This window comes from Mytilus californianus, unplaced genomic scaffold (assembly GCF_021869535.1).
Source record: "Mytilus californianus isolate M0D057914Y unplaced genomic scaffold, xbMytCali1.0.p SCAF_2, whole genome shotgun sequence".
NCBI classification, from domain to species: Eukaryota; Metazoa; Mollusca; class Bivalvia; order Mytilida; family Mytilidae; genus Mytilus; species Mytilus californianus.
This window is the reverse complement of record NW_026262668.1, coordinates 132,460,464-132,475,888: the sequence shown is the minus strand read 5'-3', so window position 1 is coordinate 132,475,888 and position 15,425 is coordinate 132,460,464. Positions and strand designations below refer to the sequence as shown.

Genomic DNA, 15,425 nt, shown 5'->3' with positions numbered 1-15,425 from the left:
TATGTTATGTCCTAACAAGAGTGCTAACTAACAGACTTGTGATACCTCCTTGTAGTATTTTGTATCTGGCGTACACAATTCTAATCCTGGTATCAGGATCATGGGTTTATTTACAACCACTCGGTCGATGCCACTGCTAGTGAAGGTTTCCTCCCTAAAAGAGTCACCAGCCAATTAGTTAGCACTTCTGTATTGACATGATATTATAGATATTGTCATAAATATAAATTAATAATTTACAAAACAGAATTTTTCGAAATACTAAACATTTTCCATGAGTAAACTACCTTAGCTGTATTTCGCACACCCATCAGATCTTTGGGTCCTCAACGCTCTTGAATTTCGTATTTTATTTCGCAAATTTAACTTTTTTGATTCGAATGTCAGTGATTGGTGTTTTGTTGACGAAACGCAAATCTGCTGTGCAAAATTTTAATCCTGGTATCTATTATGTGAATGGAGATTGTGAAAACTTCATACAGATGTAAAATTATACATGAGAATGTGCTTTAAGGAATATTACCCCGGTAAAACATGTTGCTTTTCGGAAGGAATTTTTAGTGAGTTCACTCACATTACTAGTAATTGCTATTTTTTGTTGTTTGAATATTTCGACAATGCTTTTTATATAATTTAGATAAGTAAATGTTTTATAACATTTCCTGTACATAAAATGTTGAATTATTGTAAGCATTAAGGTTTTCTACCGTATATTATAGATTGCCCTAGTGCAGTATTTGGCACAAAATTTTCGGTTGTTTGAGCTCTACAACTTCATACTTTATTTGGCCTTCCAGCTTTTATTTCGAGTGCCATTGTGAGTCTTATGTAGACGAAAAGCACGTCAGGTGTACAAAAAAGTAAAATTAACAAAAATACCGAACTCCAAGGAAAATTCTAATCGGAAAGTCCCTTATAAAATGGCAAAATCAAAAGCTCATACACATCAAACGAATGGAAAACAACTGTCATATTCCTGACTTGGTACAGGCATTTCCTTATGTAGAAAATGGTGGATTAAACCTGGTTATATAGCTAGCTAAGCCTCTCACTTGTATGACAGTCATATAGCATTCTATTATATTGACAACAATTTGTAAGCAAAACAAACAGACATAGTAGGTAAAAATGTCAAAAATACAGCAGTCAACATTGTGCAATAATTTTAATCACTAAAAAAACCAACTATTTAAACAAAGAAAACAAAATGGCATATAGACACATATAGACAAAGTACATAAGCAGAAAGGAAAGACAAGAATACAAAAATGACCATAGCACAATAACAAAAAGGTTAAAAATATACCGAGACAAATAAAAATAAACACTTTAAATAAAGGCAAACAAATGATAAGCCTGGTATCTTTGATGAGTTTTTATTTTATGAGTTTGATTATATATTTTATCTGTATTTAGGGCTTGGCATATCGTATAGACATTATCTATGGTTAAACCAATATTTTCTTCTCTAGATTGGATTGATATCTAATTGACTCAAGATCGTCAAATACTCAAAATATTCAGTGATAAGAACATATAAATAAATATCAGCGTAAAGTTAAGATAATTATCGTTTCATTCTTCGTCAAAAACCTGTATCAATTAAGATGTTCCCTATACAAATCAAGCCACACACCGACAAGAAGGAGGACACAATTGTTTCTCATCGAAACGTTGGCTGTCTGTTAAAAAACACATTCACCAAAAGTAGCAATAGTTTAATCAATCGAAAAATCAAGCATTTTGATGTTTCCAGTTTAAGACAACGTTTTGCTTCAAGACAATATTGAGTGCTGTTTTAACACGTTTATTAATTATTCCACCGAGAAACGTTTAAAAATGGATAAATATTACAAATGAGTCAATGATAAATGATTGATTTAGATATAACGTTGTGTATTCTATTGCTTTTGATTGATTAGTGGGAAACAAATTTACCGATTTATAGATTTATATTGCATTTCTTGTTTCAGGCTTATTATTTTGGATTTACAAACAGCGCCTGCAATCCAGTTATTTATGCATTTCGGTTTCCCGATTTTAAAAGAGGCTACTTAGAAATTCTGAAAAAGTTTACCTGCTGTAGTAGTAGTAGGGGTAAGATTTACAGTCAAGATTAGAATTAACGATAAAAATGGTTCTTATAAAATAAACTGTAGGAATAGAAGGATTTGCAACATATAAATATAAAAACAATATGACAATCTACTTCCAAAATATAAGTTACCAAGATACCATGGCAATGTATGTATACAATAATCAGCATTTTCTCATATTTCCCCAAAAAGAATACTTGGTAAGTCATGTATATTCAGTATAACTCTTAACAGATTTTTTGTGACGAGCTACTTGTCTTTAAATTATCTTATTTAAAATGTCAGTTTGTATTGACCTATTTAATGTAATATATATATTAAATACACACTGTGAACAAAGTATTCGGTGTCTTAGTTTATAACAATGATAATACTCCTATCTGAGGACAGATCTAAATTATAGAGTGTTATATAGAGATATTTAAATACCATCATTTATACAGTGGTCATCAATCTTTTTTTTCTCAATTTCAGCATGTGAAAGCGTCCAGAAAACAGATGTAGATCTCAGGGAAAGAATTGACCTAATAGAAAATAACGCAGATAATACAAAAATATCAAAGGATAATATACAATAAGACGGCCTTAGGGGAATGTGTCATGAGTTAGTGTGATATTTGATAAAGTAACAAGACAAACCAATATATATGTTGTAATTGTGTTACAATAATATTCTATTGTAGTGGTTATGTTAAAAAAGAGAATAAAGGCAATCCAAGAATAAAAGTATGCGATAGCCAAACCATAAATTCATAAATTCATACCTGTCGAACTGTAATACTAAAGGATACAACAAACGAACATATGTACAAATAACTCATATCAGGCATATAAGCTGTCTGTTTCGCTCATTCAATGGTAGCCACATTTTCGTCTTCCTTTCCTTCAATATCGCAACGAGTTTTTACTTGTCTTTAACAACACGGCGGGTACCCGTGATGGGCATACTGTTTTTGTTATATTTTTTGTATGTGTCTGTGTTAATTCTTGCCTTATCGCAGACTATAACTTATCATTTGCTTCCAAGATGATATCTCGGGGTATAGAAATTGAACTCAATTTCTCTGTAAGAGGAGTCCTTTAGCAGTTTGGTACGCATTGATACATAACCTTGTCCATCCGGAATGTCATCATTTATTAATTCGATGTCTTGTATAGGAAAAAATAAAATAACAAAAATACCGAAATCCAAGGAAATTCAAAACGGAAAGTCCTTTATCAAATGCCAAAATCAAAAGCTCCAACACATCAAACGAATGGAAAACAACTGTCATATTCCTGACTTGGTACAGACATTTCCTTATGTAGAATATGGTGGATTAAACCTGGTTTTATAGCTAGCTAAACCTCTCACTTGAATGACAGTCGCATAGAATTTCATTATATTAACAACAACGTGTGAGCAAAACAAACAGATATAATTGGTCAAAATGTCAAAAATTGGGGTACATCAGTTAACATTGTGTAATAATTTTAATCATTACAAATACAAATAACTATTTCAACAAAGCAAAATAAAATGGCATAAAGGCACTTTATAGACAAAGTACATAAGCAAAAATGAAAGACAAGAATACCATCTTTTTTTTTATTTATATTGTGTCTTAGATCAAACTTATTCGTTCAGTGTATATTTACTTGTTTTTGTGCATTGTCTTTTTGATCGAATTAAGCCATTTCAATTGATATTTTATTGTGTGTCTTTTTATGTTGTAATGTTATACCACTGTTTCAGGTTAGGGTGAAGGTTGGCGCCTGTTAAAACGTTTAAACCTGCTGCATTTTTATGCACCTATCCTAAGTCACGAGCCTATTGTTCAGTGGTTGTCGTTTGTTGGTGTGGTTCATAAGTGTTTCTCGTTTCTCGTTTTTTATATATATTAGACCGTTGGTTTTCCTGTTTGAATTGTTTTACACTAGTCTTTTTAGGGGCCCTTTATAGCTTTCTGTTCTGTGTGAGCCAAGGCTCTGTGTTGAAGGCCGTACTTTGACCTATAATTGTTTACATTTTACACATTGTGACTCGGATGGATTGTTGTCTCATTGGCACTAATACCACATCTTCTTATTTAAACACAATAACACAATGGCGAGATGTATAAATACCTAGCAACGTCAAAAGTATATTACTAAAAATTTACAAAACGAAAGTATATTACAAAAAATGGACTAAACAGTAAAGGTTAAAAATATACAAAGACAAATAAAAAAAACTCTATAACACGTAATTAAGATGATAAACAACGTCAGTACCTAGAATCAAGACCATCATTTAAAATTTGTGGAGTTAATACGGAATATTTATCAACAAGGTCTTGGTATCTTCCGATGAACTTTTTTTTAGAAAAAGGACGAGATTTTCTTTGACATAATCCTGGTTCATCAACTTACTGCTCAGATACTAATGACGTTTTTTAAAGTGTGAGTAGCAGCTGCAAGCTCTTGAATATCTAATGAGTTGGGAAACGTGAATGCAACCTTGCAATAACTCTTTTTGGGGAAAGCAAGTGGTAAGGCCAAAGTTCTGCTCCTGTAAAGCACACTATCTGTTCCTAGTGGCAGTCCAAACTTCCAAATTCCACAACCTTCATCCCGATGAACCCACTTTGCAGACCTTGCCTTTAACGTTTATTGTAAAAGAGAGGCGGGATATACTTGTTCTCATCCTGAAGATGCATTGTAGGTCTTTTTTTTGTCATGAATTATTACACCGTATCTTTTTTTTTTGTTATGCAATAATTACCAGTAGACGTTGATAAAAAAAAAGTATATTTAACAAACATAAATTAACGAATTTTAAGGTTAATTCAAAAAGGAAAGTCGATAAAACCTGACAAAATCAAACGCTTGACTATATTTACTAACGGAACGATTGGAAAACAACTGTCATATTCGTGACTTGTTACAACACTTTTCGATGGGTTAAGTCTGGTTGTATATCTAGCTAAACTCACTTGTATGCAATAACAAACAAACATATAACTTTTAACATGAGTAAAGTGACTTGTAAAATAGACAATTTTGTCATTTCGGAGCCTTTTACAGCTTGTTCTACGATATGAGTGTTGCCTTCTTCACTAACCAAGTTTTACAATCCGACCATATTACCAGAGGAGGAGGTCGGATCATGACACTTGGCTAGCGACGATGGAGTTTAGCTCATTGTTGAATTTCGCACGATGAACTATATATGCTTACATCTGTGTTATTTTGTCTTTGATGGATAAATGTCTCAATGACAATCAGACTACATCTTCTTATTATTTTTGATTTTTTTTAAATTTTCATATTTCATTGAAATTTGTATATTTGATGTTAGTATGTGTTAGTAATATTTATACAATATTACATACTTAAAAAAATATCACCAGCCCAGTAGTCAGCACTTCGGTGTTGGCATGAATATCAATTATATGGTCATTTTTCATAAATTTCCTGTTTCCTAAAGTATGATTTTTTCGAAAAAACTAAGGATTTTCTTATCCCAGGTATAGATTACTTTAGCCGTATTTGGCACAACTTTTTGGAATTTTGGGTCTTCAATGCTCTACAAATTTGTACTTGTTTGGCATTATAACTATTTTGATCTGAGCGTCACTGATGAGTCTTATGTAGACGAAACGCGCGTCTGGCGTATTAAATTATAACCTTGGTACCTTTGATAACTATTTACACCACTGGGTCGATGCCACTGCTGGTGGACGTTTCGTCCCCGAGGGTATCACCAGCCCAGTAGTCAGCACTTCGGTGTTGACATGAATATCAATTATATGGTCATTTTTATAAATTTCCTGTTCCTAAAGTATGAATTTTTCGAAAAAACTAAGGATTTTCTTATCCCAGGTATAGATTACCTTAGCCGTATTTGGCACAACTTTTGTAATTTTGGGTCTTCAATGCTCTACAACTTTGTACCTGTTTAGCTTTATAACTATTTTGATCTGAGCGTCACTGATGAGTCTTATGTAGACGAAACGCGCGTCTGGCGTATTAAATTATAACCTTGGTACTTTTGATAACTATATAACATGTCAGAAATATCAATTTAGAAGCTAACCATTTAGATTATCAAACATAGTTATCTGATATAACAAATGCACAGGTTATCACAAATATAGAATCATAGTATGTGTAGTGGTGAAATTTGAAGATATATTTCGATTATGTCTGTACATTTTTAAGTAATCAAAGTGAATTTTTTTTATTTGTTTTTTGGTTTTTTTTTTTCCTTTCTGTTTTAACACATATGCATTATATAGTATTTTCTTATATATGTGCATTTGTTATATTAGATAATTATGTTTGATAATATATCATATGACAATTCTATTTCTACTCAATCATGTACTTTTACATTGTTTTTTATCATGTGCATGTAGGGATTTTGTGCCTTGAAATTATACACCATATCCCTACTTTTCTGTGATCTAAATGCAATCTAAATGTAAATGCAACAGAAAAAGTAGGCCAAACTGTATGGAGCAATGTGGTCGAACACGTATGAAATAAGATAAAAGTATATCTACTACCGAATAAATATATTTTGAAAATTATCCTAGTTATTCAATCTAAACGTTTTGCAATGAGCGTTTCCCATCCATTCTGATAGTGAAAAATGTTAAAGTCGGTGATGTAGTTTGACAAAAACAGAACTCATCATTATATTCTTTTTTAATCAGACTGCACACTATTTTAACTAAATGAAATTTAGAGTTCAAGGCTAGAAAGGAAATATACAAAATAGTTATTCTACTTATTATTATATTATGGAAATTTATGGAGTTTAGGACGTTCATACGATGATAGACTGCAAATGAATCACGCGAGTGGGCAATATATGTTGTTTCGCCAGGTCTACATCTAATAAAGTATTATTCATGAATTATTAAATTCTTCAATTACATGTACATTATTTGCTGCCGATTTCAAGGTCACACAAATAAACTATAAACAGTAAAGTCAAACAAAAATCGTTAACAGACATTATTCAATGTAAATAATGAATCAAACTCAAGTATAACAGTGTTTTATAAACGTATGAAAACTATTCTCCGCTCAAAAAACATCCACATGACTCACCAACAAAAAGGTTGATTGGAGAGATCAATTGCAAATTATATATAATAATGAATTAAGTGTAGCAATTGAAAACATTTCTGTTTGCAAAATTTTAAAATGTTGTTTATGAAGTAAATTTAAAATTAGAAGTTGATACTGTAATTCTGATTTTCCCATGTTTTATAATCATAAAATATAATTCTTCTTATAGCAACTACCTATCCAATAGATAATGGATATTGAAGATGTTATGTTGCTCTTCTTTGAAATACTGGTTCTAATAACTCAACTCTTATAATAAAAAAAACAAATGATAAAACCATTCCAATGTTTATACGTTAATAAATACCATTTGATTATATCATTATAGAGAAACTTACACTATTCTCAATACATATTACTGCAGTATATGTTATTTGCTGTGAATAAACTTTAACTTTTGTTACATTTATGTTTGTTTCTCTGCATCAGATACGAGAGATATCACAATCCTAGAGCATCGTCCCTTGGTATCCGTTGCAGCTAAACAATCAAATATATTGATACATTTCCAGCAAAAATATTAAAAAAAGTAAATTAAAATAACTGCAAATAAATCAAGCCAGTAAGAGGACATTTTCCACATCTCCACATGGAGTACGCAGCTCTTTAATACTTTTTTTAAATTTAATATATAATAGCCTGCATCACTAGCTGTATATCAATATTTTAGGTGTATTATATGAATGTCATGTATGTTGTAAAGATTATATTTGTTATATGTGTATGCCCCCCTGGGGACCTAATTTGGAAAATAAAATATCTTATCTTATCTTATTTCATTATTATTATGCTTTGTGATTTTCTGTTAAATATCCAATTTTTCATACAAGAAAATACATTAAATCAAGTTTCTGAGCTGTAACACTATTTGCGAAAAACTAGATTTGTTAGCAAAATGCACGCCATGAAGTAAAAATCGTCATATTTTTTAAAATCTTGTCGGTGGGGTCTTAAAGTAAAAAAGCTAACACCGCCTATTGTCAACTCTCAGAGAGAGGCAACCTTATGCCGGGTTATTTGCCTGTATCGATAAACTGTCTGCTATGATGGCACATTCCGTAACCTACTTGACAACCTAACATCAACATTAACAATTGTTTAGTTTTTATTTCAATGATAACCATTTACCAATCAACCTTGTGAAAACAAAACATTGTTCATATCGATTGATTGAACGCGGCTCAAAAATATTTGAAAGCGAAGGATTACAATGCTCCTGTCGTATGGTCAATCGTAAAACTGCTATACTGAAATATTGCAAGCTCTCTACTAGTATTTATTAATTTATGTGTATTATTAATCTTTGTAAATCATTTTAGTATCTATGTTTATGTTTATACATGTACTACTATTAATGACTGTCAGGTATGTCACCGGCACCTTATGGGCCCTTGATTGGAAAAAACAAGTGACCTGAGAAAAATTAGAGGCAATTCTTTCATATGGCTCTTTTTCCTCTAGTTATTCCATCTTGTTAAATTCCTCTCATAGTAGCATTTGGTGGCATTATTTATTTAACAAATAATAGATATTTCTTTGCCTTTTTTTGACTTTTTAAATTTCAACTCTTATAATACAACGACCAACATAGAACAATTCATGTCCACAAACTATTACTAAGTATTGTATAACTGTTAGTATTATATATTTGCCACGCACTTCAGCTTGTACAATGTTATTACAACAGAAGAAAACAAACTTTAGATTATTAAATTTGATTTATTGATTTATAATTTTTTGATCCACTGTCACAAAAAGGCTATATCTAAGCTATGTACATGACATGAATGATATAAAATTAACATAACATGTAAAAGTTGGCGTCGGACACACAGTGAGAACGAATTTCGCATACCACCAAAATGTAAAAAGACTTTTTAGTAGGGTCGGTAGATTTAACCGTAGCATATGTCCCCAGTGAGAAAAAATTCAACAAATGATGGTGGTCTTTATGTACTTAAAGCCTCGCGGTATTCTTTTATAAGGGACAGTTATTTACATCATTTCCAACACCGGGTTGCGTGTTTCATACATATCAACCAAACGCGGTCATTCCTTGAAAAAAGAGGGGTTCTTTTTTTTTTATCAATATATCATATTGAAAACAATTTAATAACTGATTTCTTTTCAATATTTAAAAATATTTCCCAGTAAATAAACAAAGTACTGTTCCTTATTGTGGTGTTCCATTAAGTCCAATGATCAGCTTCACCTTCTGGAAAATGTAAATATCAGTATATACCGAAAAGAATTGGGACACGTTGCTTGCATTTAAAGCTCCAACTAAATATGCGTTCAATTAAACCAAAGGTATAAAACTTAACTTATTCTTGCTGATTCTGTTTATATCTGTGACGAGTTTTATATTGACAAACACAAAAAAGTAAACTGGGATTTGACAGAAATAACAAGGGAGTATAGGAGTTAACCTTTAGAAGAGTTAACTGTAATAACAAAAAAAAACAACTAAATGAAATTCAAAAAGCTATAGTTAGACTAGGGACAATTTCGTCACACTAATGAAGTAATATAATTATATAATTGATATAGCTGCAAACTTTGGGGTCATTTGGTCTCTGGTGAAGAGTTGTCTCATTGGCAATCATGTCACACCTTCTTATTTTTTATATATTTAACACATACGCAATATCATATTCTAAAGGAATGACTGCCGATTTCCAATTTTCCTACTCAGAAATAGCTTGTAATAAGAACAAAGAGTCATTTAAATTGAAATATAAAGGGCTATACAGTCGTTTAAGACAGCTTAGATAAGAGCCAACGTTCATATGGAAGAGGTGTGGCATGAAATAATGACTCATATGATATCAAGGTATTGACAGATAGTCGGATAGATAGACAAGTCAACAGCATTATACTCTCTGCAATAACATTGACGATACCAATTCTAATGCACCAGGCATTTCGATAACTAGCGTCTCCTTTTGTGATGCTCGAGGCCAAAATATGTGAAAGTGCAAAACCTAATGCAAATGTCTAAGAGCTGATTAAACCACAAAGTAACCAAAGGTAAAGCCAAACCCGGATAAAGAATTCAAATTAAACAATATCTGTATTTTCATGCCAGTACCAAATTACTGGCATCTGACCTGGTAATACCCATGAGGACTAACAGCCAGTCACCAAAGAGCAAAGTCAAATCCATCATCGTGTAGTAACATTTCTACTTAATTTCTGCCTTTTCACCATTATTATATACATGAGCAACAATATCCAACAAACTTTTATCCAAGACACCAATTTTAAACCTAACACGATCGTATGGGACAGTAGTTTCTGTGACATTGGGTGATATAAATAAAGGCAACAGTAGTATACCGCTGTTCGAAATTCATAAATCGATTGAGAAAAAAACTATAGTTAGACTAGGGACAATTTCGTAACACTAATGAAGTAATCCGGGTTACAAACTAAAACTGAGGGAAACACATTAAATATAAGAGGAGAACTACGACACAACAGAAACACAACATTAAAATGTCACAAACACAGAAACGAACTATAATATAACAATGGTAATTTTCCTGACTTGGTACAGGACATTTTAAGAAAAATGGTGGGTTGAACCTGGTTTTGTGGCTTGCCAAACCTCCCGCTTTTATGGCAATGTTAAATATAACATTAAAATGACAACATTACATGAAAGGACTACAATACAAATAAATTGGAGAACATATAGGACAGAGAAACATACTAATAAAAGCTAACGAAAGGTACCAGGTTTAAAATTTAATACGCAAGACGCGCGTTTCGTCCACACAAGACTAACCAGTGACGCTCAGATCAAAAAAGTTCGAAAGCCAAAACAAGTACAAAGTTGAAGAGCATTGAGGACCAAAAGTTCCAAAAAGTTGTGCCAAATACGGCTAAGGTTTTATTTCTGGGATAAGAAAATCCTTAGTATTTAAAATAATTCATACTTTTGCAAACAGTAAATTTATATAAAAAAATGACTATATAATAGATATACATGATAACACCGAAGTGGTGACTAACTACAGAATAAAAACGGATACATAAAACAACATAAACCAGAACATAAAAATTCACAGCCGAGTTAGCCAAAGAGATCAACGCAAAAAAAAAACTAGAGGCTCTAAAGAGCCTGTGTCGCTCACCTTGGTCTATGTGCATATTAAACAAAGGACACAGATGGATTCATGACAAAATTGTGTTTTGGTGATGGTGATGTGTTTGTAGATCTTACTTTACTGAACATTCTTGCTCCTTACTATTATCTCTATCTATAACGAACTTGGCCCGGTAGTTACAGTGGAAAATACTTTGTAAAAATTTACAAAAATTTACAAAATTTATGAAAATTGTAAAAAATTGACTATAAAGGGCAATAACTCCTTAAGGGGTCAATTGACAATTTTGTTCATGTTGCCTTATTTGTAGATCTAACTTTGCTGTACATTATTGCTGTTTACAGTTTATCTCTATCTATAATAATATTCAAGATAATAACCAAAAGCTGCAAAATTTTCTTAAAATTACCAATTCAGGGGCAGCTACCCAACAACGTGTTGCCTGATTGGTCTGAAAATTTCAGGGCAGATAGATCTTGACCTAATGAACAATTTTATCCTCATCAAATTTGCTCTAAATGCTTTAGTTTCAGAGATATGAGCCAAAAACTGCATTTTACCCTATGTACTATTTTTTAGCCATGTCGGTCATCTTGGTTCGCGGGCGGGGTCATCGGACACATTTTTTAAACTAGATACCCTAATGATGATTGTGGACAAGTTTGGTTAAATTTGTCTCTGTAGTTTCAGAGGAGAAGATTTTTGTAAAAAATTACAAAAATTTACGAAAAATGGTTAAAAATTGACTATAAAGGGCAATAACTCCTTAAGGGGTAAACTGACCATTTTGGTCATGTTGACTTATTTGTAATTCTTTCTTTGCTGTACATTATTGCTGTTTACAGTTTATCTCTATCTATAATAATATTCAAGATAATAACCAAAAACGGCAAAATTTCCTTAAAATTACCAATTCAGGGGCAGCAACCCAACAACGGGTTGCTTGATTGGTCTGCAAATTTCAGGGCAGATAGATCTTGACCTAATGAACAATTTTATCCTCATCAGATTTGCTCTAAATGCTTTGGTTTCAGAGATATGAGCCAAAAACTGCATTTTACCCAAAGTACTATTTTTTAGCCATGTCGGCCATCTTGGTTCGCGGGCGGGGTCATCGGACAAATTTTTTAAACTAGATACTCTAATGATGATTGTGGACAAGTTTGGTTAAATTTGTCTCAGTAGTTTCAGAGGAGAAGATTTTTGTAAAAGATTACAAAAAATTTCGAAAAATGGTTAAAAATTGACTATAAAGGGCAATTACTCCTTAAGGGGTCAACTGACCATTTTGGTCAAGTTGACTTATTTGTAGATTTTACTTTGCTGAACATTATTGCTGTTTACAGTTTATCTCTATCTATAATAATATTCAAGATAATAACCAAAAACGGCAAAATTTCCTTAAAATTACCAATTCAGGGGCAGCAACCCAACAACGGGTTGTCCGATTCATCTGAAAATTTCAGGGCAGATAGATCTTGACCTGATAAACAATTTTACCCCGTCAGATTTGCTCTAAATGCTTTGGTTTCAGAGATATAAGCCAAAAACTGCATTTTACCCCTATGTTCTATGTTTAGCCATGGCGGCCATCTTGGTTGGCAGGCGGGGTCATCGGACACATTTTTTAAACTAAATACCCTAATGATGATTGTGGCCAAGTTTGGTTAAATTTGGCCTAGTAGTTTCAGAGGAGAAGATTTTTGTAAAAGTTAACGGACGACGACGGACGACGGACGACGGACGACGGACGCCAAGTGATGAGAAAAGCTCACTTGGCCCTTTGGGCCAGGTGAGCTAAAAAAGGGGTGACGTCACATTTGAATTTCATATAACACAGAGGCATGCTTGTACTAAAGTTGTATGATATAAAAAAAAAACAGCAAAGCTTAAGGGAGATTCTCGTTTTAAAAATAGGTTGGGTTGAAATATCCAAGACCAAGACGAAATAATTACAGCCATTAAAGATGAGTTTTCTTTCAAAATACCAGTTTCAGAAGATGACAGAATAATGAGACTAAGAGATATCGTACAGTATAGATGTAATAAAGAAGATGTAATAGAATGATATTATTTTCAAATAAAGGTCGAAACAGAAATGAAGATATTGAAAAGTGCTAATGTTTTAGACTTGGCATTACTTATATCAATAATAATCCAATGCAATTTGTGAATTTGTCAAAATTTGCTGATTCAGTAAATTTTAAGGTCCTTCATGACATTAGTGAAATTTTATGGTTTTATAATTAAAGCTTTTTTAACCAAATAAATGCTGAAATGGATGGACACACACGTACACACAAATGAATGCCAGCATTGCAATTTTCATGTTTCCCAAAATCAAAAGTGTTTTGAATGATATATATTTTCCTGATTCCTGAAATAGCAGTTGCTAATACCCAAAATGCGATGTGCTATAGCTCAAGATTTACAATGTGTTTGATTGAAAAGACTAGAAACAAAAGTTTGTGAACCTACAATTGTGTCATTTTTTTAGATCAATTTGAAACCACAGGTGTTACAGTTTCTCCATCATCACAAATTACTTTATAACTAGAAAACTTAATAGCAAATAACACGATCAATAGGATAACATATAGAATAATATATGTGTAGAACTAGTAATATTCGTCATCGGTGTTATTTCTGTTACTATTGTTTATTATAGAATAGTTCTAGAATAGATTTTGTTTTGCCACTTGCAATTAGATCATAACACAATGTTGACTGCTGTATCCCTATTTTTGACATTTTTACCTATTATGTCTGTTTGTTTTGTTCACACATTGTTGTCAATATAATGCAATTTTATGCGACTGTCATACAAGTGAGAGGTTTAGCTAGCTATAAAACCAGGTTTAATCCACCATTTTCTACATAAGGAAATGCCTGTACCAATTCAGGAATTTGACAGTTGTTTTCCATTCGTTTGACGTGTTTGAGCTTTTGATTTTGCCATTTGATGAGGGACTTTCGGTTTTGAATTTCCCTTGGAGTTCGGTATTTTTGTTATTTTGCTTTTTACCAGTTGTTTTTGGATAATACATATAGAATAATGGCATTTTTGGTTTTGATACTGACTTTATCAGCAAGAATATCAAGCAAGCCCGCGAAGGCGAGTTGATATTCGAGCTGATGAAGTCAGTATTTCAAAATAAAATGTCATGATTCTTTTTATTGGCAATTTTGTCTTAACAATATGTTTGTTGTTTTAAAATATGAAATATATTGAAGTAGTAAGTTAAATTCTGTGTATGCGTAGAAAACGTTGTGATAGTTATTCAGTTGTATGAATGAAGTCGCGTGGATTCCATTTATAATTGGTTCGGATGGACATGAACGCGTGACGTTGCTGCACTGTTGCGTGACGTCATTGCCTATTATTTTCGAATATCAAATCCTGTCAATGATATAGAAAAATATTAGGCAGTAGGATCAAAGGGACAATATACAAATTGCCGATAAAAGCGGGTAACATTACAGCATTATTACCCGTTGTTATGTAGAATGTGATCGCGAATACGACAAAAAACTAAAAACGATAAAAAAAAAACAGCATACAAAACACAACATAAAAACAAAAAGACTGAGCAACACGAACCCCACAAAAAACAGGGGGTGATCTTATGTGCTCCGGGAGGTTAAGCAGATCCAGTACCACATGTGATTTAAAGTCCATGTAAGTACAAACCTGGTTATAAGTCTCATTCGCCAATTTCGGTAGGTCACATTTCAAGAAAAGAGGACGGGATTGTATTTGTGACAACTGGAACATTTCCCTCGTTATCTGAAAAACAGATATTCCATAACGGTCAACCAACTCGCGAAGGCGTCCGTAAAAACATTTGAAAATCAACAGGGAAATATATACTCCATCTGCCGGCGCTGCTGGAATGTTGCTACATAGCAGCGGAATGGAAAGTGCACAATTTAGAAGCTAAAATCAACTCTTGTGTCGTAAAGTTTTGTTCTCAACCAACCCTCATTGTCTATTTCTAAATGTAAGTTAAGATATAAGGCCGACTTTTCTGTATCTGTTGTATCCTTTATTTGAATTTGATGGGATAGAAGCGTTCAACATAGTCACTACACTTTGAAATATTAAGTGAAAAGACAT

The 15,425-nt window shown here is 32.5% G+C and overlaps 2 protein-coding genes across 7 annotated transcripts in view; one reads left to right on the top strand and one right to left on the bottom strand.

Moving 5' to 3' along the window:
* LOC127731070 (alpha-2A adrenergic receptor-like) overlaps positions 1-3,041 on the top strand; it is a 64,652-nt gene extending 61,611 nt beyond the window's left edge. For 4 of the 6 annotated variants that reach the window (XM_052239924.1, XM_052239926.1, XM_052239922.1 and 1 more), the window contains exons 3-4: positions 1,974-2,097; positions 2,571-3,041. In XM_052239924.1, the coding sequence (XP_052095884.1) occupies positions 1,974-2,097; positions 2,571-2,674 (228 nt within the window). In that variant the 3' untranslated portion in view covers positions 2,675-3,041. The remainder of the gene's footprint in view (positions 1-1,973; positions 2,098-2,570) is intronic. The other 2 variants (XM_052239927.1, XM_052239928.1) reach the window with 2 other exon arrangements.
* LOC127731069 (polyribonucleotide 5'-hydroxyl-kinase Clp1-like) overlaps positions 1-15,425 on the bottom strand; it is a 70,591-nt gene that overhangs the window by 19,217 nt on the left and 35,949 nt on the right. The window lies entirely within an intron of this gene.